Genomic DNA, 23771 nt, shown 5'->3' with positions numbered 1-23771 from the left:
TCCCTGCATCATCTAGCACAAACGGTTGACTTTTTTTTCTTAGCTTCCTATCTCAGAACATTTCAAACATGTAGAAAGTAAGGCGGAGCTCACAACAAAAGCTCATGTACTCATTACCCAGCTTTGATCAACCGTCAAGTCACGGCCAATTTTGTGGCCCACGTGCCCATCCACCTTGCCCTTAGCCTCCTACTCTCTGGATTGTTATGAACGAATCTCAAGTATCACATCATTTCATGTGTAAATACTCCAGAATGTGTCTTTAAAAGAAAAGACACCGCCCCCAGCTTTAAAAACATAAAATACCATTATAATACCTAAGATAAATTAACAATAATTGCTTATGCAGATCATCAAATAGCTAGACGGTGACACTTCCTCACTGGTCTTATACGCGTTTAGTTTGTTTGAATCAGGATTCCACACTTTATGTCTGCATAAACCATAAACACCGAAGAAACACAGGGCACAGCTGACCGTGTGAAAAATGAACCACGGAAGGAGCAAATGTACAAATTACTCTCTGGCATTTCTTATGCCCCCTTCCAATTTCTGGAGGCACGTTTGTTCAACCATTCAACCAAGCTTTCCTGAATATCCACTATGTGCCAGGCACTGTTCAAGGCTGAATTAAAGTCTTTCTTGAACATAAAGGAAGTTGTGCCAGATCAGTGAAGCCAACATACTGGTATCCCATCCAGCCCAGAGGTCAGCAAGCTTTTTCAGTAAAGTTCCAGCGTAAACTTAGGCTTTGCAGGCCAGATAATCTCCGTTGCAACTATTCAACTCTACTGCTGTAGCTTGAAGGCATCCACAGGCCATACGTTATTGAAAGATGGTGAAACTGTTCCAATAAAATTTATAACCACAAGCCGGTGGGCTGGATGTGGCCTACGGGCTGTAGGTTGCCAGCCCCTGGTTTGGTAAATCATGCTCCTCTAGCGTCGGCCTCCACGGTCAGTACTTGGACTTGACCATCATGAATCCACCTGTTTGCTGGCTATGTGGGGTGAGAAGCAAGACTGAGGTGCACGGGGCCAAAACTGTTCAGTGAGGACGAAAGTGAAGAAAGCCTGGAAGCGATAAAGGACGTTTCACAGCCAAGTTCTCTTACCATTCCTACAGTACCGGAAAGAAGGCACTGTCAGCCATGGAGAAACCAGGTCGTCTACCTTCGCTCGAACACGTAAAAAGGTGTCGAATTCCGGTCGCAGAAAGACTGAGTTGCCTTTTGGGGTGAAGTCACACTCTGTTGTGGTGATGTTCATACAGTTTACCTCCACCTTGTCACCGAGGTCATACCACGTACTGCTACTACGGCTGCAAAGGAAAAGAGGATTTCACTTCACAGAATTCGCTCTTCTCCAACAGTTTCGCCAGAGCTGACTTTTCAAAAGGAGCTTTACTGAGATACAATTCCCATAGCATATAATTCACCCATTCAAAGTGTACAACTCAGGGGTGCCCGGCTGGTTCAGTCGGTTGAGCATCCCACTGCAGCCCAGGTCATGATCTCAAGGTTCATGGGTTCGAGCCCCGCGTTGGGCTCTGGGCTGACAGCTCAGAGCCTGGGGCCTGCTTCAGATTGTGTCTCCCTCTCTCTCTGCCCCTCCCCTACTCATGCTCTGTTTCTCTCTCTCAAAAATAAAATAAAATAAAATAAAATAAAATAAAATAAAATAAAATAAAATAAAATACACTAAAAAAAAAAAAAAAAACCAAAGTGTACAACTCAATGGCTTTTAGTAGATTCACAGGGCTGTGCAGCCAGCACCACAATCAAGTTTAGAACATTTTTATTATCCTCGAAGGAAACCCCATGCTTACTAGCACTCACTCCCAACTCTGCCCTAATCCCCCAAGCTCTAGGCAACCATTAATCATCTACTTTCAGTTTCGATGGGTTTGCCTACTCTGGACATTTCATATAAATGGGATCATAAGCTGCATGGTCTTTTCTGATCGGCTCCTTAAACACAGCATATTTTCAGGCGTGATACACGTTATAGCATGTATCAGGACTTCATCCTTTCTCTTTTTTTAAATAATTTTTAAAAACTATTTCTTTATTTTGAGAGACAGACAGAGAGAGAGAAGGGCAGAGACAGAAAATCCTAAGCAGGGTCCACACCATCAGCGCAGAGCCTGACCCAGGGCTCAAACTCACGAACGGTAAGATCATGACCTGAGCCATAATCAAGGGTCTGACGCTTAACCGACTGAGCTACCCAGGCGCCCCGGTACTTGATCCCTTCTTGCGGCTGAATAATCATCATATGGATATAGCACGTTTTGTTTATCCCTTCATCTGTTTATGGATATGTCGGTTGTTCCCACTTTTTGGCTGTTGTGAATAAGGCTAAGAAATATTCACTTGCAAGTTTCCATGTGAATATAACTTTTCAATTCTCTGGGGTAAATACCTAGGAGTGGAATTGATGGGTCATATGGCAACTCAATTGTTAACTACCTTTCAAACCAGCTGCACCATTTTGCATTCCCACCTGCAATGTACAAGGGCTCCAATTTCTCCATATCGTCACCAACACTTGTTATGCCTTTTTTATCATGGCCATCCTAGTAGGTGTGCTGTGGTATATCTCTGTGGTTTTAATTTGCATTTCCCTGATGAATAATGATGTTGGGCATCTTTTTATGTACTTATGGGCCATTTGTACATCTTCTTTGGAGAACTGTCGACTCAAATCCTTCCTCTATATTTTAATTGGGTTGTCTTTTAATTGTTGAGTTGTAAGAGTTCTTTATTCTGGATACAAGTCCCTTATCAGATATAGGGTTTGCAAATATTTTCCCCGTTCACTCCTACAACTTATGTTAACTCTTCAAACTTAGCCTCTATAGGCAATACCTTAGGAAAGATACTGCGTTCATACAAACCCCACTCATACTTCCCCCTAGTGTGGGGCTCATTTACCTCATAGCTGCCCATTTAAAGAGAATCTGCCTCACCCATATGAAAACACTGTCGAATACAAGGCCATATATTCTTAATATATATATACATATACATATTTATACATGTATATACAAATATACGTATACATATTTATATACATAAAAATATACATATGTATATTTTTAATGTTTATTTTTGAGAGAGAGAGACAGAGTGTGAGTGCAGGAGGGGCAGACAGAGGGAGACACAGAATCCGAAGCAGGCTCCAGGCTCTGAGCTGTCAGCACAGATCCCAATGTGGGGCTCGAACTCATGAACCACGAGGTCATGACCTGAGTTGAAGTCATACGCTTAACCCACTGAGCCACCCAGGTGCCCCATAAGGCCATATATTCTTGGGGCGCCTGGGTGGCTCAGTCCGTTAAGCATCCAACTCTTGATTTCAGCTCAGGTCAAGGCCTCACAGTTTGTGAATTCGAGCCCCACATCGGGCTCTGCACTGACAGTGGAGAGCCTGCTTGGGACTCTCTCTCCCCCTCTCTCTCTGCCTTTCCCCCGCTCGCTCTGTCTCTCTCTCAAAATAAATAAACTTAAAAAAAAAAAAGGAAAACCCTGCCAAATACAAGGCCATATATTCTTGTAAATGACAATGCATTCCCCAGAGCCCCAGTGCCACACCCCCACATGGGACTGTACTCTCCAGCTCTGACCTCTGACCTCAGGAGACAGACTTGAGAAAAACCAGGTAGGTGGCTGCTAGAAGCCTCAATGCGGGGAGCAGCCAGTGTCCCCTGTAACGACAGGCTGTACCCCCACCCCACGCAACAACTCTAGCCTGAAAGCAAGGCCAGGGGGGACAGAAGAGATGAGGCTGGGGATTGCTGTCGGCGGCTTTCACACACCACACGTGCTTCTAAGTTTTCCTCTAATCCTGACTGGAGGCTCTTCTGTCAAAGTGGCAAGTGGCAAGTGGCAAGATGAAGGCCGCTTCAAGGTGCATGCCAGGGTTTCCACGGAAGATGCCTGCCCTACTCACATGACCACCGAGCCCTGGACCCCCAGACCCTGGTGGGGAGGGAGATCCCAAAGCACAGGCTACCTGCCCCCCCTTCGATTGGGAGTGAGCTTCCCAAGGGGTAAGTGATCTCAGAACGGGTAAGTTGTGCAGATACTTCTAGCTGCTCTAATCTTCTCCCGGCAGAGCCCAGCTGCTGAACTTGGGCAAAAGGCGCCCCACATTTCAAAGGCTCATTTCCCGATTTACCGGGGAACGGCCCACCCATGTTCCCCATCCTTGCCTCTCCTCCAAAGCTGGCCCTTTCTCAGAACTGCTTTTGAAAAATGTCTCTCCACCAAGGGGCTTTAAGGGGAAGAAACCATCCAAATTGAAACAGCAGCTGATGCAGGAAGACCAGCAGCTTTGCAGGGGGGGGGGGGGGGGGGTGCGGCGGGAAGGAAGAGTGGAAAAGGAAGCTGCATTCCGCATGCTGTCTTCGCAAAGGGTGAAAACAAAGGGTGCTTAGATGAACACAGCCTCGAGAGCATGGCCCCATCGGAGCCAGCCTCCGGCCTCTGGTCCTGGGCTCTTAACGCTCAATCAGCCGTCTGAGCCTCGCCCAGAAAGTCACACTGGCTCCCCCTCACCATGCATCCATTATGGACTGCCTCTGTCCCTGAATTTAGCTCCTTTTGAAAGCAGCCCTCACCACAAGCGGGGACACAGCATAGTGGTTAAATACTTGGACTCTGGAGCCAGGTTACCTGGGTTGAAATCCCAGTCATTGTGCTTCTCTTGGTCCCCTCGTCTATAAAATGGGGATAAATTACGGTGTCTGTCTCCCCGAACTGTCATGAAGGTTGAACCAGCGGGCATCAGTAAAGTGTCTGTGCCGGGACCTGTTGAGCCAGTGGGCATCAGTAACGTGTCTGTGCTGGCACCTATGGAACCAGCGGGCATCGGTAAAGTGTCTGTGCCGGGACCTGTTGAGCCGGTGGGCATCAGTAACGTGTCTGTGCTGGCACCTATGGAACCAGCGGGCATCGGTAAAGTGTCTGTGCTGGGACCTGGTGCACAGGAAACACCACGTAAATTATTTGTTAAACAGTTGGGCAGCTACATGCTCTACTGTTACAGTCGCTGTTAGATCACTTCCAAAAATGGTAAGTGTCCCCTTTGACCTTGCAGCTCCTCTGCTACAAATGTAAGAAAACAATCAGATGATTTATGTACGAGGGCACTACCTCCAGCAGCCTCCAACTCTCGACTGTCTACACTCGAGAGTGGGGAAGAGTGAAATACATCATGTGTGATACATCATATAATAAAATGAGCAGTAAAAATGTTTACAGAGAGAATTACATGAGAAAAAGTGCTCAGACATTTAAGTACGTTCAGTTGAAAAAAAAAAAAAGAAAAAAGGAAGCAGGACCCAAAAGCACAACCCCAGTTTTGTTTCATTTTTACATATACGCCAGCACATTTTCAAACCAAGTGCATCCATTTAGAAAAAAGTCTAGAGGGAAACACGCTAAAATGAGAACAGCGATTATTCTTGGGCTGTAAAGCATTGGATGTTTTAATTTTATTCTTTCTACTTTTCCAAGTGTTCCATCCTTTCTGTAGAGAACGTGTATTGCTATTAAAATCAGAAAAAAAAATGAAATAAAGAAATGCTTTCAGAAGACTGGGCTGGTCAGGTTAGGTATGCTTAAGTAAATCTCCCGATTTTTAAATGTTGGCACTGATGGAAAAAACAAAAATTAAATATTGCAGGTCAAACACTGCCTGTAGTCCACATTGTCTGCAACCCATGGTTTAAACTTTAAATTTTCCCATAGTGCTCAGTGTAATTTTCACTTTCCTACTGTGACTGTCAGAAAACGGAGGAACTGGGGCGCCTGGGTGGCTCAGTCAGTTAGTTGAGCTTCTGACTCTTGATTTTGGCTCAGGTCATGATCCCAGGGTCATGGAATGGAGCCCCGTGTCAGGCTCTGTGCTGAGTGTGAGGCCTGCCTGGGATTCTCTCATTCCCTCTCTCTCTCTCTCTGCCCCTCTCCCCTGCTCTCTCATTCCCTCTAAAAAAAAAAGAAAGAAAGAAAACAGAGGCACCTTCGTTTATAATTAGAGTAATGCTTTACTATAGAGAAACAGCACGGAAAAGATTTAAATCCCACAAGCCTCAAAATGAAATATTTCATGTCACTAGAATGCCCCAAGCATGCATGTAAAAGTCTCTAAAAACAAAACAAGAGCAAAGGCCCTCCTCCATCACCAAATCTGCAATTGGAAAAGAAAACAAGATCAGCTTTGGTTTCAGTTTTTTGTTATCTTTCAACTTTTCGAAACAAGGGCACTTACCTTCACCCCATCCTTTGTTTCTTTTACCCAAAGCACCTCTATCCTGAAAAAAAATCTCTCCCAAATGCTTTCCAAAAAGAAAACAAAGTAAGCAAGTTAGCCTGGGATAGGAAACTGTCAAAGCCTTTAACAAATATTTCTAATACTTCCTGGCACTCTGTCAACCCACAGATGTACCTCCCCATTCAAGGCTAAGGAGTGCTAGTTAATAAATCAGCTGTGCCTTCCTGTTACTGAAACCTTGCTTACTGTTATTTTTAAATTTTTAATGTCTTTATTTTTGAGAGGAAGAGACAGAGCACGAGCAGGGGAGGGGCAGAGAGAGAGAGAGACACAGAATCCGAAGCAGGCTCCAGGCTCTGAGCTGTCAGCACAGAGCCCGACACGGGGCTCGAACTCACAAGCCACAGTATCATGACCTGGCTTAATGCTGAGTAGGGCGGGCCTCATGGGCACAAGACCCGTGTGGTGGCACACAGCCCCACTCTTAAGAGGCGCCCAGTTTGATGCTCTCCTGTTGCCATCTTGAAATCCTCACTAATTTTGAACAAGGGCCCACATCATTTTCATTTTGCACAGGGCCCCACCAATTATGTAGCTGGTCCTTATGGACCGGTCCACTTACCATAGATGATTGGTAGTTACTTGAGGAATAGATAAATGCAATTCAGAGATAACCCCTAAACCCTGGCTTAGAATCTATTTTTATGAAGCAAATATTGTCACAATGGACATTCAAAGGTAAAAAAGAAATCATCTGGAAAACCACTCCTCTGACACATTAACTGCCAGTAATTTTTCCCAGTTCTTCACCTGTTCTTGACCACAGAAATATTCCAAATTTTACACAGTTGCAACTGTTACCAGATGACACACAATTATCCTTTTTTTTTTTTTTTTAATGTTGATTTATTTTTGAAAGAGAGAGACAGAGCATGAGCAGGGGAGGGACAGAGAGAGAGGAAGACACAGAATCTAAAGCAGGCTCCAGGCTCTGAGCCATCAGCACAGAGCCCGATGCAGGGCTCGAACTCACGAGCCACGAGATCATGACCTGAGCCAAAATTGGACGCTAAACCAACTGAGCCACCCAGGCACCTCCAATGATCCTTTTTAATAGTTGCCTCATGTTTGACTTCAAGTTAGGAGGACACAATTCGACATTTTTCTGCTGATGGACACGAATATACACCTTAACGTATATCTTCATGAATACAAGTGTTTTTTATTTCTTTTTCTGATGGAGGCTTGTATCACCTGTGCAGGGGAAAGTAATGAGGGCACTTCTGTGGCTCTACTTTGCTGTAAGGGGCTGTGTTAACTGATCCTCATCCAGTGCTGTATCTGCAAACCACACTCTCACAAGCACTGAGCATTACCACATCTTTAAATTGGGTTTAACTGGTAATATAAAATGACTTAGCCAACAATTTTAAGTCTTCACTTAACCTATGTAACAAGATAAACACATAACAATCGAGGATCTAGATTCTGCCTTTTTCTTCCCATGTGTGTTCATATTGCACATCAAGTGACGGCAAACTGAAAAAGCTTGCAAAACGGGTGAGAGAGGGAACAAGGGGCCAGAATACTGTGCAAAATGGAAAAGTCCATTTAGAAATGGAGAATTAGGGCCACCTGGGTGGCTCAGTCAGCTAAGTGACTGGCTCAGGTCATGATCTCACAGTTTGTGAGTTCGAGTCCAGTATCGGGCTCTGTGCTGACAGCTCAGAGCCTGGAACCTGCTTCAGATTCTGTGTCTCCCTCTCTCTGCCCCTCCCCAGCATATGCATGCTCCCCGCCCCCCCCTGCAAGTAAACAAGCATTAAAAAAAAAAAGAAATGGAGAATTAGGAGTAATTAAGCGAATACATTCCTTAGTAGGCCAAATTTGGCCCATAAAGTTCAATAAGCCAGATTCTCAAACTTGAAGAAGATGAAGGCTAAAAGCCACCTCCTGCCCTTTTAAGACAGGAAGCCCTCCCTGAGACCAATGAGAGAACAGAGTCCCACCCAACTAAGAAGCCATGTGGGCAGACAGCACAGTCTCTGACACTTGCGTTGTCTAAGCCCATGGATTGGTGGGGGGGGGGGGGGGGGGGGGGAGGGGCGGGGGTTGTTGTGCAAGCTCTGTCCTTGGAGACTTTAAATTTTTTTTTTTTCAACGTTTTTATTTTATTTTTGGGACAGAGAGAGACAGAGCATGAACGGGGGAGGGGCAGAGAGAGAGGGAGACACAGAATCGGAAACAGGCTCCAGGCTCTGAGCCATCAGCCCAGAGCCTGACGCGGGGCTCGAACTCCAGGACCGCGAGATCGTGACCTGGCTGAAGTCGGACGCTTAACCGACTGCGCCACCCAGGCGCCCCTGTCCTTGGAGACTTTAAAAGAGCAGGGGAAATATCTGTTTCCAGCGGATTTGCTCGCAATGTTTCCACGAGGCAGGGACAAGGGTTCTGTAACGGCTCCCCCCACAACTCCCAGGAAGGACACCCACAGAAAGATCCGGCTTACTATTTATGCTGCACCTGGTAGACCACCGGCCTCGTGTCATTGCTCAGGGACACCGGCTCCCAACTCAGAACCTGCTCGGCATTGTACAGGCGAACCTTGGGGTCTCGAGGAGCAGGCAGCTGGGAAAGAGAGTCTTGAAAGGGGCAGAGAATAAGAGAAGGGGGAAGAGGGGGAGAGAGAAAGGGAGAAAGATCGATTACAAAAATATTTCAGTGCACGTCATCAAGCCATTCGTATGCAACTCCGTTTCTGTCCAAGTGCAGAAATGGTATTACGTGTCTCTCTAGGTACGTCCCCTCACCCCCGCCTTTGACTAAATTTGGCATCATCAACACAGTCTGTGGAAAAAAAGAGGGGGTTGGGGCTGCCTTTCTGCCTGCAGACTCCAGTTCTTTTTTAAATGTTTTTCTTTTCTTCAATTTATTTTTGAGAGAGAGAGAGAGAGACAGATTGCGTGCATGTGTGAGCTGGGGAGGAACAGAAGGACGGGGGACAGCGGCTCCAAAGCAGGCTCTGTGCTGACAGCCAAGAGCCTGACACAGGGCTCGAACTCACGAACCGTGAGATCACGACCTGAGCTAAAGTCAGATGCTCGACCGACTGAGCCACCCAGGCCTCCCCGCTGCAGACTCCAGTTCTCTCGAACAGGTCCTGGGTGCCGGGGTCTGGCTCAACTAGAATGCTTACTCTATCTTTAATACGTATGTGTGACTGGGCAGGTTAACTTGACAGTCTGGGCCCCAGTTTCTTTTTTTGGAATAAGGGATAAATAACAGTATAGTCCAGAAGTGAAGGCTGAATTGGGGGCCACGTGACATGCATCAGCCCCAGACTTGCATTAGCAGCAGACGTGCATCAGGACCAAGGGTGCGTTTGGTAAACCTCCGCAAACACATGCACGCACTCACACACATCCACACGCACACGCCCCAAAACAGGCATGCAAAGCCCGAAGGCACGCGGAGGGGGAGACATGTCTTTTGGGGGGTGTTTTTCAAGGACCCCCAGTATCACGATCACCGACGTATCGCTTCAAACGCAGATCCCCAGTCCACTCCCCAGACCAGGGAATCCACATTCTCAACACGCTTCCCAGCCTATTCTTATGCACCGTGAAGTCTAAGGACTACAAACAGGATGATAACACCCACCCCAGGGAACGACCACCAATGCCAGGGTCCCCCTCCCGGGGTGACCTGGAAGGCACAACCTCAGCAACCCGCCCCCCAAGCAGATACTTCCGCAGGGCGGGGCTGGGGACTACAAGTGCGGGGAGCCTTTTCTCTTGCAAGAACACGCAATCATGACGAGATCATCTCTGAGATGGAAAGATTAATGAGAAACGCCCAGAACGTGGAAAGCAAAGTGTGAAAAACATGCTGTTCCAGAATTCAGAGCAGGAAATTCAAACCACATGCTTTCAGTAAATGCATCCAATCTTGACGAACAGCGCCCAGCTCGCGTCTGCCGGCTCTTCTTCTGAAAGATGCGATACCAAGAGTCTGTGGCTGTTTTGTTTACTTCCAGGATGTTCGTTGTCTCCACAGCGATGAGCTCAGGCCCAACTCCGGGCTTGAACTCATGAACTGTGAGATCATGACCTCAGCTGAAGCCGGATGCTTAACTGTCTGAGACACCCAGGTGCCCCTAGCGTCTTTTTTTTTTTTTAATGTGTATTTATTTTGGGGAAAGAGAGGGCGTGTGGGGGAGGGGCAGAGAGAGAGAGGGAGACAGGATCCGAAGCAGGCTCTGTGCTGACTGAGACACCCAGGCATCCCTCAAATTTAGTGTCTTAAAACAACCCAGGTGTCTCTCTTAAACAGTTCTGGAGGTCAGAAGTTTGAAACTGGTGGGTGAAAGTCAGGGTGTTCCGTGTTCCTTCTGGAAGCTCTGGGGGAGAAATGGCTCCTTGCTTCCTCCAGCTTCTAGAAACAGCCCACATTCTTTGGCTCTGACTCCTTCCCCCAGCAACACTGGGCCAGTTCCTTCTCTTGCTGCCATCTCTGCGGTCTCACTCTTCTGCTTCCTTCTTCCACCTTTCAGGGACCCTTGTGAGCACACCGGGCCCACGAAGCCCTTCAATCCAGGGTCATCTCGTGACCTCAGGACCCCTCGTCACAGGTGCAAAGTCCCTTTCGCCACACACGGTAACACAGCCGCAGGATCTGGGGCTGAGGATGTGGACATCTCGGGGGAACGTTATTCCGCCCGCCACAGTCCTCGTCACCTTCCCCCCATCTCCAGGGAAGAGCCATCTCCGGGCACCCTCTCCCACCATCCCCACAATCCAGGCTTTCCGCTAAGAAAGGAGGCACTGGGGGGACAGAGCAAGGAGGAAGAGTTTCCACCCTAACTGAGGGCTGGGCCAGGAGAGAGGCTTCCCCGTAGTTGTGGAGGCTCTAGACGAGCCTTCGACTTTCTTTGATTTTCATTTTACCACGGTGGGGGGGAGAACCCACAGGTTTGCTCTTACATTTGGGCTTCTTGGAATGCCCTGTCTCACCACATTCAGAGAAGAAAACAAATCTTAGAACTGAGGATGTCACAAGGAAGTACATCAGACTGCCCACTCACTAACAGCTGCCTCTGCAACCTCTCAGAGGGCCTGCCCTTGAACGGCCTCACCCCTGTCTCACAGGCCACATGGGGCCCTCCCTGTTCCTGGGAAACACGGGGCCTGCCCTCGCCACTCCTTCTCTGGGGCTTTCTTTCCCAGCATGCCACGGCTCTCTCCCCCACTCCCTTCAGGTCTCGGTAGAGTGGTTTCCTGTACAAAATGCCTAGGGCATGGGATTCCCTGCCCCTGCCTGACCTGTCCCCATGGGGCTCTGAATGTGGTGAGACAGGGGATTCCACCTGGGTCCTTTTGTTTCCACCAGGCACTGAGGAGCATGGATTCCAAAGCTGGACTGCCCGAGTTCAAAGCCACACGCTCCTGTAGTTGTTTAGCCACTTTGTGCCTCAGCTGTCTCATCCGTTAAATGGGCACAGTACAGACTTCACAGCGTTGTTACGAGGAACGGACGGGTTAGTTTTACAGGGCTGAGGACAGAGTGAGCGCCTCGTGGTCCCTGCCTCTCCTCACCGCCAGCAGTTTATCGACAGTCTCCCCAAGGTGCGAGAGTGGGGAGCTCCAGGAAGGCTGGGTGTTGTCGGACTCGGGGACTGTTTTATCCCCACCTCCTGGAGGAGCAGGCACTCAGGACATGGGCCTTGAGTAGCCTACAGCCCAGCAGCGTGCTCTCCTTCAGAGACAACATAACCCATGTCTCATCCTCAGCATCGCATCCACCCGAACACCATGCAAAACTTCGGTTCCCTTCTTCCTTCCTCACCTTATGCTCGGTCTTCCCTTTTCTGTGGTCTCTGCTGTGGCCGGGAGTGGGTGGCCAACTCTGAGCCATGACTTATCTGCTTGGCTCCAAGGGGTCAGTGTATTTAGGGTCATAGCACCTGCTGTCCAGGGTGTCGGTGAAGGCTCGGTGGGAAGAGAACAGAATTTATGGACAAAGGGCTTGGGCTGGAATTCTGATCCTATCCCCCACAGCCACAGATCCTGCCAAGGCCCCACCTGAGCCTCGGTTTCCTCGTGAAGAGTGAGATGGTGCTGTCTCTCCCAGACTCGTAGCGAGGGGCAAATGCAGGACCACAAGTGAAAGGCAAAGCAGACCCTAAGTATATAATTTGTAAGACGTGACTGATTCAGGCCCCGGGCTGAGCACCATATCCAATGGTCTGAGCCTGATGGAGGCAGAACAGCGGCCCCCAAAGATGTCTGTGTCCTGCGAATATATGAGGTTACGTGGCAAGGGGGAACTGGGGCTACAGATGGAATTCAGGTCCCTAAACAAAAGACCCTCAAAGAGGGAGATTCTCCTGAGAGATGCGGGTGGACCACAACGGTGTTTCTCTAGAAGCTGGAGAGGGCAAGGAAGTGATTCTTCCCCCAGAACCTCCAGAAAGGAACGCATCCCTGCTGACACCTTGATTTTAGCCCAGTCAGAACCTGCATCTGACCTCCAGATAACACCCTGGTGTTGTTTTAAGGCACTGCGTTGGTGGCGATTTGTGACAACGATAGGAACTAATTCAGTCACTGTAGGTGGACATCAGGGCTTTAATGACAGCCCAGCTCCTACGAGATAAAAGTTCACAGTAAGAGTAGGGGGCACAGTGCTCCCCACTCTACCTTTTCTCTCCGTGACCTCTGGGGCAACCGCTCATAAACGACTAGTGGGAAGAAGACATAACGTAGGTGTCACCTGTGGGAAGTGTGTCCTCTGTGCCTCACGACCACGGCCTCCTCCTATGCCACCTTCCTGCCCTCACCCACCACCTCTGGTCCACCCTAGCTAGACCCACCCAGGAGGCTTTATACATATTTCAGAATAGGCGCTCCTGGTCTCAAAAGCACAGTTTGATTAACACACATCACACACAGGTAATAAAATAAAGTATAATTAACATTAAAATTAATCATTTAATCTTGACAACCAAAGACCCTTCAGGATCTTTCTCCATGGATGCGGCATTATGACGAACATCAACGATCCTACCTCTGACACCTTGCAGGGGAGAAGAAGTCAAAAAAAACATTCCCTGGGGCACCTGGGTGGCTCAGTCGGGTGAGCATCTGACTCCTGATTTCGGCTCAGGTCATGATCTCAAGGTTCGACGGATGGAGCCCCACCTCGGGCTCTGGGCTGACAGCACGGAGCCTGCTTGGGCGTCTCTCTCTCTCTCGGCCCCTCGCCCACTCATACTCTCTCTCTCTCTCTCAAAATTAATAAATAAACATTTTTTAAAAACTCCCTGAATTCTCCACTCATGCTTTCTATCTCTCAAAATTAATGAATAAACATTAAAAAAAAAATCCCCTGAATCCTCAGCCATAACTGAGAAGTCGCTCTTGTTAGTAAATACCGGACATCAGCTAATTTACCTAGCCATTTGTCTCTTCCTATAAAGGATGGTTTTGTTTCCCTGAGAGTAAATGGGGCTACTACCTTCTTGAAAAGAATGGCGGAGAGAATAAAGTCAGATAATGTACGTACGACACTTACAACCTTGTCTGACCTAGAAGATTGGCCCAATACATGGCGACTACTACGATTCGTTTATAGTTTGCCCCCAAACCTGCCAGCTACTTACTTTCAACTGCTGAGACTATAAGCAAACAGGAGTTACTCAATGACGTTCATTTGCAATGCTTTTCACGTTGTTGGGCGTTTACGGTCTTTCTCAGCGGTCTCTAAGCGCATTAGAAGCTTTGGTCAAATCAGCAAATCGTGGCAATGAAATTCTGTGGCACAAGTCCATTTCCAATCTACTGGAAAACTAAGCAGCGGGTACAATACAAAGAGAAGCCTCAACTCCTCAACATTTAGGTAAATGACTAGGTAGTCAGTTGACTTACGGCACTTTGGTGCACTCGACTAATTTTTTAGCTAAAGCAAAGGGCCACCACTTAATGCATTACTACTGAGGGGAACAAAAGACGCCACCCCCAAACTTGCCACTTTGGCATGTTGATTATTTTGAACTAAAGTCACGTAAGAAACAGTTGGTGTAATTTTAGGACATTCTGACTTTCTTTTATTCCCTTACAAGCAAGAAATATATCTCTCCCGTATCCTTCCTATCTTCCCATACCAGGAGGGAAGGGCATCTTTATTGCTGGGGAATTCCAGGCTGAGAAGGCTGTATAAATGAACTTTGTTAACTTTGTTAATTTATTACCCCCAGTTCAAACCCCCTCGTTTTGTCAAATCTCCACAAATAATTGTTTCCCGAGCTAAGAGGTATGAAAGCTGCCTGCTTTGGTCACTTCTTTGAGTCTCGTATTTTTATAAGCTCCTGTAGGTACAAATTAAATCTGTTTTTCCCCTGTTACTGTGTCTCATGTCAACTTAATTATTAGACCGGTTGAAAAACCCAGAAGGCAAGAAAGGAAATGTTTCCTTCCCTTACACTACAATGTAGGTCAGGTCCAATATTTCACATGTTATCTTTATAACAACTCTAAGAGACAGATATATTTATAAGTCTTCCCCTTTTAAAAAATTTGTTTCCTGGGGCGCCTGGGTGGCTCAGTCAGTTGAGCGTCCGACTTTGGCTCAGGTCATGATCTCACGGTTCGGGAGTTCGAGCCCTGCGTCCGGCTCTGTGCTGACGGCTCAGAGCCTGGAGCCTGCTGTGGATTCTGTGTCTCCCTCTCTCTCTGTTCCTCCCCTGCTCATGCTCTGTTTCTCAAAAATGAATAAACGTTAAAAAAATTTTTTTTTAATTAAAAAAAATAAAAAATAAATAAAAAATTTGTTTCCAATACCTTCATATATTTTTTTTTCTCTGACCATAAAAACAATTCCATGATTACTGAAAGACACTTGTGACTTATGGAAAAGTATGGAAATGTTTCTATTACCCATTTACTGTATAACCACTGTTAACAGTGTCACTTTGTGCTTTGACTAACACAGAGTTTCTCTAAAAATATCCTAGTTTTTTCATAGTTTGCTATGAAAACCTTTCAGGTAGTCACAGAACAGATGAGTATCGCACGGCACTATTTTTCAAAGGATCTACGATGACGTTTTTCTGACGCATCGCACGGACCCAAACTCTGGTAGAATACAAACGAGAGACCATTACTAGAAAGATGGGCATGGCCTTGGGCGTCGGGGCAACATCCAACTGCAAAGTTCCTATGTACTTCTCTCCACCCCTCCACCCCTGGACTCGTGGCAGACAAGTCACAAATGCCACACCGACCACCACTCCTGAGCTGTGGCACCGGTATTAAGTAACCCCAGCTACCGCTTGCCCATTACCCAGCTCAGGCAATCACCAACATTTCGCCGAAGCCCACGTCCTGTCTGAAGGAAGCCCAGGGAGAGCTGCACGCAGATCGCTCAACACTTGAAGCTGAGGAGGGGCGGAGTCAGGAGTCTGACTCTCCTAGGAAAACGGCCTGGCCTCGTAGCCGGAGCTCACCCCCTCCCGTGGGAGGCTTCTCTCATCAAGGAGTTCTGGAATTTCAGGGCCTAAGTGATGCGGGCAGAAAACAACAGCAACAACCCGAACCCACACCCCGAGCGTCACAAGGGAGGACATTTCTAAATTCTAGACCCCCAGCCCATGACAGTCTCTCCCTGGGAAAGAACCCAGCGAAACACAAACACATACGCATCCACACAGAATAAATCTCCTGCCTACTTCTTCCTCCCCGAGGTCTTCTTGTCTTTTAGCATTTATATTTGGCTCACAAGTATGACCAGTTAGCGTCAGAGGTAGGAAGGAGGTTGGCCCAGGGACGGGGCTATCCGGATGGGAGCTGAGCTGGGATTAAAAATCTGGTTCCGTGGACTCCCTGCCGCCAACACAACTGGGGGTCCGGCCATTTCTGGGTCCTGCCCTGAGCGCCGCTCCCCCATCTATCCGACCCTGGGGAAATGACCATCTGGATCTCACACCCACAGTCAAACACACCCCAGCCACGGTCAGACTGAGTCACATCTCCAACACGGAGGTCCCGGCCTGGGGCCGGCCGCCGCCGCACGCAGCTGCAAGGAAGGAAGGCCTGCCCGGGCCCCGCTTCTAACTCGGGCCCCTGGGGAGGGCACGCCGGCCAAGGCCAGGGTGAAGGCTCTGTGGGGCCGGCAGACGCAGCCCTGTCCCAAGCCCTGGATCCCGTTGTCCTTTGTTCGCGCTGAGAAATTCGGAGACGCCGGCTGCACCGGGTTGCACCGAGCCGCGGAGCGGAGGCGGGGGAAGAGGAGCGGCAGGGTATCCAGTCTCCCGCAGGAACCGGGTGTCTCCTGCCCGGAAGGGATGACCCGGGGCCAGGACGCCGGGAGGGACTGCCCGGAATTCCCCGCCGCCCTCCCCACACCCGCGTCGGGGCTTCGCGCAACCGCCGGTCCACTGCGGGCTCCCCGCGTACCCCCAGCCCGTCAGGGCTCCCCGTGGATCGCTCACCCGCTCCGGGCACCCCGCGGACGCCCACCCAACCCGCGCTGCCCGGAGAACTCCCCCGATCGGGGGCACCCCCGCGGACCCCCACCCACCCTGGGCTCCTCGCGGAACCCGCCCACTCGCGGCAGCGCTCCGATTGCCACCCGCCCGCGACGACGCCTCCGTCCGGCCTCGGGGGTCCCGCCGGGCCCGGCTTACCTGCGGGGGGCGCCGCGGCGCCGCGGCCGCCGAGCAGCAGCAGCAGCGACAGCAGCGACAGCGGCGGCAGGAGCGGCGGCGGCCGCATGGCCCGGGGCTCTCGCGCCGCAGGCTCGGCGGCGGCTCTGGGGGCGGCTCGGCCCCGGCGCGGGGTCCGCCGAGCCGCTCACGTCGCCGCCCGGGCGGCCATGGCGACCGCAGGGCGCGCGGGGCCCGCCCCTTCCCGAGCGGCGGCGGCGGCGGCGGCGGCGGCGGCGCGTCCCCGGCGGCAGGACGGCCCCGCTCGGCCGCTGCCGCCCAGGCCGGCCCCTCCCGGCGCCCGCGCCCCGCCCAGCCCCGCCGGCCGCGGGACTTTCCCCGCGCCCCTCCCAGCGCCACCACACCCCCCCCCCCCGCGCGGTGGCCGCGACGTCCCCGCGCGCTGCTGGGACCCCGAGCCCCCGCCGGTCGCCCACCTTCCGGCGCTTGCGACCCCTCTGGGGAGACCTCGGAACCCCAAGGCCCGGGGTGGGCCGCGTGCTGAGCCTCGCCTCCCCCCTCCCCGCCCGCCACCCCTCCCTCCCGCCCCCCACCCCCGCCCCCATTCTCTCTTCTCCTGACGCTCCCACCTGCGTGGGGGCACGCGATTCCCCCCTTCAGTTTAAATGCTGCCTTCTGAGCCTCTAAAGTACACACTAAGCTTTCAGTCCTTATTTGAAAACCGGCTTAAGGCTGTGGTGGCTGGAAACGGCCTTGGGTGAAGGAAAGTGTGGGGTTCAGGGGAACAGTGGGCACAGAGCAAGGCGGAGGGAAAGCGAGAAACGTCCCACATTTCAGGATGGTGCGTGGGTTTAGGCCCCGGTCTGGGCTGCCGAGTGTATGAGGAAGTAACTTCTCGAGCTGGGGAGCGCAGTGGGGTGCGGCGGGGCAGGTGGGGAGGCCTCCTGTCCCAGCCTCGGCCGCCCTCCGGTTCTGCCAGCTGGAAAGATCTGGGTCATCTTGGTTCTCCCACGATGGGCTTTAAACCCAGCTGCGCATGGAAGGAAAGGGGCGAAGAAGAGAATGAGTGGGGGACATCAAGAATTAAAGAACAGCGTCACCAAGGCCCAGTTAGGAGTCTGCTGGGCTCCTTGGCCGCATAGTATTCGGCAACATAGGGCTTTACTTCGGGACTTCCTACAGTTTATTTTATTTACTTTAAGAAAAAAAATTTTTTTTTAAGTAATCTCTGCACCCAACGCGGGGCTAGCATTTACAACCCCGAGATTAAGGGTCACAGGCTCCACTGACTGAGCAAGCAGGGAGACCTCGACTTCTTGCATTTTTATTTCCTTTTTTGTAGAACTCTTGAAATTGGTCACTGTTGTGAAAATATGTCAGAAAATATCTAGCAGTTATCTGAATGATGCTTTGAGTGAGTTTCTCAAGGCACAGAGACATGTTTATATGTGAACTGAAAAAAGCAGCGTGTAAATCAGAATCCCTGTCCAAGTGATGTGTTGAAATGATTGGAGGGGCCCTGGGTGGCTCAGTCTGTTAACAGACTCCAACTCTTGATTTGGGCTCAGGCCACGATCTCATGGTTCCCTAGATCGATCCCCCAGTCCGGCTCTCTCTGCCACAGCGAGGAGTCTGCTTGGGACACTCTCTCTCTCTCTCTCTCTCTCTCTCTCTCCCCTTCCTCTGCTTGCTTGCATGTGCATGCATGCTCTCTCTCTCAAAATAAATAAACTTAAAAAAAAAATGATTGGAGGAAATATGCCAAAATACTAACATATCATAGGTAGCAGGATTATGAATGGTAATAGTTTTCTTTTTTTATAATCCCCCCTGCAAGGGCATATTTCACTTTTATAATCAAGAAAAAAAAATCATATTAAAGGAAGGGACAAATGTGCACCTGTCTCAGCCCAGGCCAGGGAGCGCTTGTGATCTACTTGGATGTAGATGTTTTCAGAGGCAGTGACAATGGTCTTTGGGGGTGGGGGGGTGGGGGGAGGATAGTAAGTCCCCCCCTACCCCCTTACCCCCCCCCCCGCAAGAGAATACTTGTTTCTTCCCAGCTGGAGAATCTCCCTCCAAAGCTCTTCCCTGCTAAAACTTAGAGGGTTTACATTTTCCTTCCAGAAGTCCTTGTCAGAGTACTAAAAGGAGCATGCCCAGTTTGCTGCGTAGCGGTCCACTCTGCTGACACCTTAAGCACACAATATCCCCAACGCAAGTAACTGCCGAGCAGATGTCTTGCAAAGGCCAGTTCTCAGCGGGTGGCATTTCCCATTTCTTGTTCCTCCTGGCTGGAAGACTTTTACTTTTGAGGTCATTGCTGGATGACTCTGACTTCCACAGAGATTTTCCACCTAAGAGAACGTGAAGCCAATCCTGTTGGCATTTCTTGTGGAAGATGTCCAAGCATCCACCGCCCTTTGTCCGGTTCCATGGATAGCCCCCACAGCATCATGCAGTTCCTCGGTCATGGCACATGACAGGGACGTGGGTTCCTTTCTGCAGCTTCTCCCTTCTGGAGGCGTGTTTAGTGCGAAAGGACCAAAAGCTGAACCCCTAGGGGCCCTCCCTTGCACAACTCTCTTCCACGGTCCTGGAAGGGGCTGCCAGCTCTGTGTTCACATGGTCATATGTTCCTCTGAAGTCTGCAAAGTAAGAGCTTTTAACCACAATGGTTATGACCTCTGTCTCTTCCCTCTTTGACTTCTTTAACGTACTTCTCCAGGAGGGCGGTGCTGGGGCGGCTCTAGCTTGTGTGTGTGTTTTGAGAAGTGTCTTGATGGTATATATCAACAACAAATTGTCAAAAGAAACATTTCTAGGGCGCCTGGGTGGCTCAGTCGGTTAAGCGGCCGACTTCGGCTCAGGTCATGAGCTCGCGGTCCGTGAGTTCGAGCCCCGCATCGGGCTCTGTGCTGACAGCTCGGAGCCTGGAGCCTGTTTCAGGTTCTGTGTCTCCCACTCTCTGACCCTCCCCAGTTCATGCTCTGTCTCTCCCTGTCTCGAAAATAAATAAACGTTAAAAAAAAAATTAAAAAAAAAAAAGAAATCTGTAACTTGTGATTTATTTTCTCAGTGTATGTAAATATTTTTGTATCTAATTTTATATTCTTAGTTGTGTATGCTTTAATACACAATATACAATTAATATAATGATTGACATATAAATAATATATTAATACATACATCATTACGTAAATAAATATAAATGTGCAAATACAAATAATAGAATTGATAATACTATATAAACTTCAGCCTTACAAAACCCAAATTCCTCCTTCCCTTTCCATTAACTTGCTACCTCCTAACCAGTTAATCTTCCCGAAGCGTTTTCCTTACGCTAATAATCTGGAGGTGCTCCCCCCACCTCCCTCAGGAGGGTAGCTGAGGGGGGGCAGAAAGGAGCCAACACTGGTTGATGGCCCCGGGGGCTTCTGCATGCATTGTATCACTCAGTCCTCACGGTTAAGGGGGTTACGACTGCCATTTCACAGATGAGGAGACTGAGGCCCAGGGAATTAAGTAACTCGCCCTTACTTGGGCAAATCCACTTGGTGGATTTGCATGGCGTCAGTGTAGCTAAGGGGTAACTGCATTTCCTCGAATTCCCCTTCTTGCATAGTTTCCAGTTGGCGTGGGGAAGAGAAGGATGTTTTCGTACAAGATTTGGAAGCTTCAGCCATATTCCTTCACTCTCAGGAGGCTGGGGCGGGGCGCGAGGCGTTGTTGCAATTCGTAGCATTGTGGCTTCTCCGCCGGCATCCTGGATGGCTGTGGCCCCAGCCCAAGACTCTTCCAGCTCCTGCTGGATCAGCTGCTACAGCCTCCCCGTCTCCTGGGAGACGCGGGCGCGTGTTAGCTGCCCGACAAAGGGCGCCAGCTTTTCTAGCAGGACACCCGTGCTGTCATCCATGCTGGAGGCTTGGAGCTGGTGAGAGACGGACTGATGGTGGTCCCAGCTCAGCCTCAGCTTCCGGCTCGTCCTTGGTGCCGTCTGGCCTTCTCTTCCTGACCACTTGCACTCAGAGCTGCAGCCTCTGGCCCTAGACACTGGAAAGCCAGTCCCATCTAGACTGTGTAGTTGACTCCGGCAATAGCCCAGGGTCCAACCCTTCTCTCTCTCTCTCTCTCAAACACACACACACACACACACACACACACACACACACACACACACACGGTGCTTCTACTTCGCCTACCCAAACCTGACTGATCATACCCCCAAGTCGCACAGCCACCAGGTGGTGGGAGGGCTCTTGGCCCGTCCTGCTTAGCTTCAAAGCCCCTTGTACCTCACGCCAAACTGCTCACCTGCCATGTCAGTCCACCTGTCACCAGGCCTGGCTCTGGCTGCCTGATCATGCTTTCTGCGGCTCCCCGCCCGACAAGGCCCTGCTCGTCCATCCGTGCGTCTTTGATGATATACTTCCTGAGGGTCCCCACGCACTCCTTCTCATCTGACGCCACCTGCCCCCCTTCCTTCGCCTCTCACCTCTTCCCCCCACCGCCTGTACCCCAAATTCTAAAACTCGATCTCTTGCTGGAACTCACACTTGCTGAGAGCTTTGTTGCCCCTCCCTCCCACCTTCTTCTGTTCCTTACCAGCTCGTGTGAGCCTTGACCTTCGCTGAGATGGTTGCCTCCAATGTGCAGGGGGGTGAGTGTCCCCCCATAGATTCAGACAGAGCAGCAAGAGTTCTGAGCACAGAGTAGGCCCTGAGCATGGCTAAATGGGGCCTTGATTTGTCGCTAGGAGTCCTCTGTTCTAAGAAATGCCAACAGCAAGGTCAGAGGGATTGGCATAGAAGTAAAAGGACAAATTTACCTCAAGGGTCTAGTGACTGGAGCCTGTCTTCTCACTGTGTCCGTCACGGGGTCCCCTTTCCTCTTCCTGCAAACTTGCATTTCTGGCTCCCCCTTCCCATGGGGCCCCATAAAACCTCATTCTGAAAATGCACACTCTCTTCTCCTTTACTGCCTTTTCTGAGGGACCCTTGCAAGAATAACTGTCACAAAGTACATTATGCATTCCATGCCTCTGTAAAACGGGATGGGTAATATCTAGAAATTTGGCCAAGAGAAGAGAGAGTAGGCAGAGAGAGGAGGAAATTTTTCACTTCCTTTTTTTTTTTTTAAATAATTTTTTTAAAGTTTATTTTGAGACAGACAGAGAGAACATGAGCAGGGGAGGGGCAGAGAGAGGGAGGGAGAGAAAGAATCCCAAGCAGGCTCGGCAGGGTCAGCCCAGAGCCCAAAGTGGGGTTCGAACTCACAAAACTGTGAGATCATGACCTGAGCAGAAATCAAGAGTCAGATACTTAACCAAGCGAGCCACCCAGGTGCCCCTCCCGGGTTTTTTTGTTTTGTTTTGTTTTTTGTTTTAAGTAGGCTTCATGCCCAGCATGGAGCCCTACTTGTGGCTTGAACTCATGATCTCAAGATAAAGATCTGAGCTGAGATAAGAGTCAGACACACTCAGCTGACTGCACTACCCGGGTGCCTGTTTATGGCTCTTTTTAACCTTTTCTTTCTTTCTTTCTTTCTTTCTTTCTTTCTTTCTTTCTTTCTTTTCTAAGTTTTAATTTATTTATTTTAAGAGACAGAGAGAATGCAAGTGGAGGGAAGGACAGAGAGAAAGGAAGGGTCCCAAGCAGGATCCATGCTATCAGCACAGAGCCCGATGTGGGTCTGGAACTCACGAAACCGTGAGATCATGACCCGAGCCAAAATTAAGAATCAGACTTTTAACCGACTGAGCCATCCAGGCGCCCCTCCTTTTAACCTTTTCAAAAAGAGAAGATACTCCTCTTTTTAGGTGCATGCCAATGCTCTAATATCCCTGACCCTGGTGAGTCCCCTGAAAAAGCCCCAACGACTCCAGGGTTAGGGCCCAGGGCTTTGGGAAGGTTCCAGTGGGAACTGGAAGGGGTGGGTTGGAGATTTCTTCATGGGTTCCAGGCCAGGGTTTGTGTAATGAACCTTCTCCCGTTTTGTAATTTAGAGAAACTCAAACCTCTCCCTGTTTTCCAGAGGGATTAAGATTGTATCAGTAACCTTTTGTGTTTATTTATTTTAAAAAAAAAATTTTTTTTTTCAACGTTTATTTATTTTTGGGACAGAGAGAGACAGAGCATGAACGGGGGAGGGGCAGAGAGAGAGGGAGACACAGAATCGGAAGCAGGCTCCAGGCTCAGAGCCATCAGCCCAGAGCCCGACGCGGGGCTCGAACTCACGGACCGCGAGATCGTGACCTGGCTGAAGTCGGACGCTTAACCGACTGCGCCACCCAGGCGCCCCACCTTTTGTGTTTAAATTTGCCATCAGGGTCCTGGAGACTTCCAGGAAAAACCTGGCAGTTTGGACAGGAGCGTAGGTCACCAGCAGGCTCAGACTAGGAGGTGACTGCCATAAATAAGCTGAGTGCAGCCAGGAGGCCTCACATGAGGCATCTGAGGAGTCACGACAAGCACCAGCGGTTAACTGGGAGTTGTGCTCACACTGATAAGAATAGGCACCATTTATTGAGACGTTGGCCTAAGCCATATCCCTCCCTCCTCTTAACCAACATACGTGTCTCTTGTTTTCTGACTCGACCTTTTGAATGCCCTTGGTATATCTGGGTAATGTTCAGCCCTGTGAATACTCAACCTTCCAGGAAATGCAAATTCCCAGCCTCCCTTACAGCCACGTTACTTAGCCCAAGCCAAGCTACCACGTCATACCTTTTCCGGACCAGAAATCATGAAACTGTTCACCGCACAAGAACCAACAAGAGTTCCCTTCAGACCCCAGTTCGTGATGTTTCATGAGGGAAATCATACAATCAAGAC

General features: G+C 49.8%; 1 protein-coding gene across 1 annotated transcript in view; it reads right to left on the bottom strand.

Annotated features, from left to right (window-relative positions):
• Nucleotides 1-17228, bottom strand: part of IFNGR2 (interferon gamma receptor 2) — a 28304-nt gene extending 11076 nt beyond the window's left edge. The window contains exons 1-3 of the mRNA XM_086675880.1: nt 16960-17228; nt 8788-8920; nt 1115-1320 (exon numbers count right to left, since the gene is read on the bottom strand). Coding sequence (XP_086532006.1) covers nt 1115-1320; nt 8788-8920; nt 16960-17047 — 427 coding nt within the window. The 5' untranslated portion in view covers nt 17048-17228. The remainder of the gene's footprint in view (nt 1-1114; nt 1321-8787; nt 8921-16959) is intronic.
• Nucleotides 17229-23771: the final 6543 nt, after the last annotated feature.

The sequence above is a fragment of the Puma concolor genome, chromosome C2 (genome assembly GCF_028749965.1).
Source record: "Puma concolor isolate L17-30 chromosome C2, mPumCon1.1.hap2, whole genome shotgun sequence".
Lineage (NCBI taxonomy): Eukaryota > Metazoa > Chordata > Mammalia > Carnivora > Felidae > Puma > Puma concolor.
The sequence above is the reverse complement of the archived record's forward strand: the minus strand, read 5'-3'. Positions and strand labels throughout refer to the sequence as shown.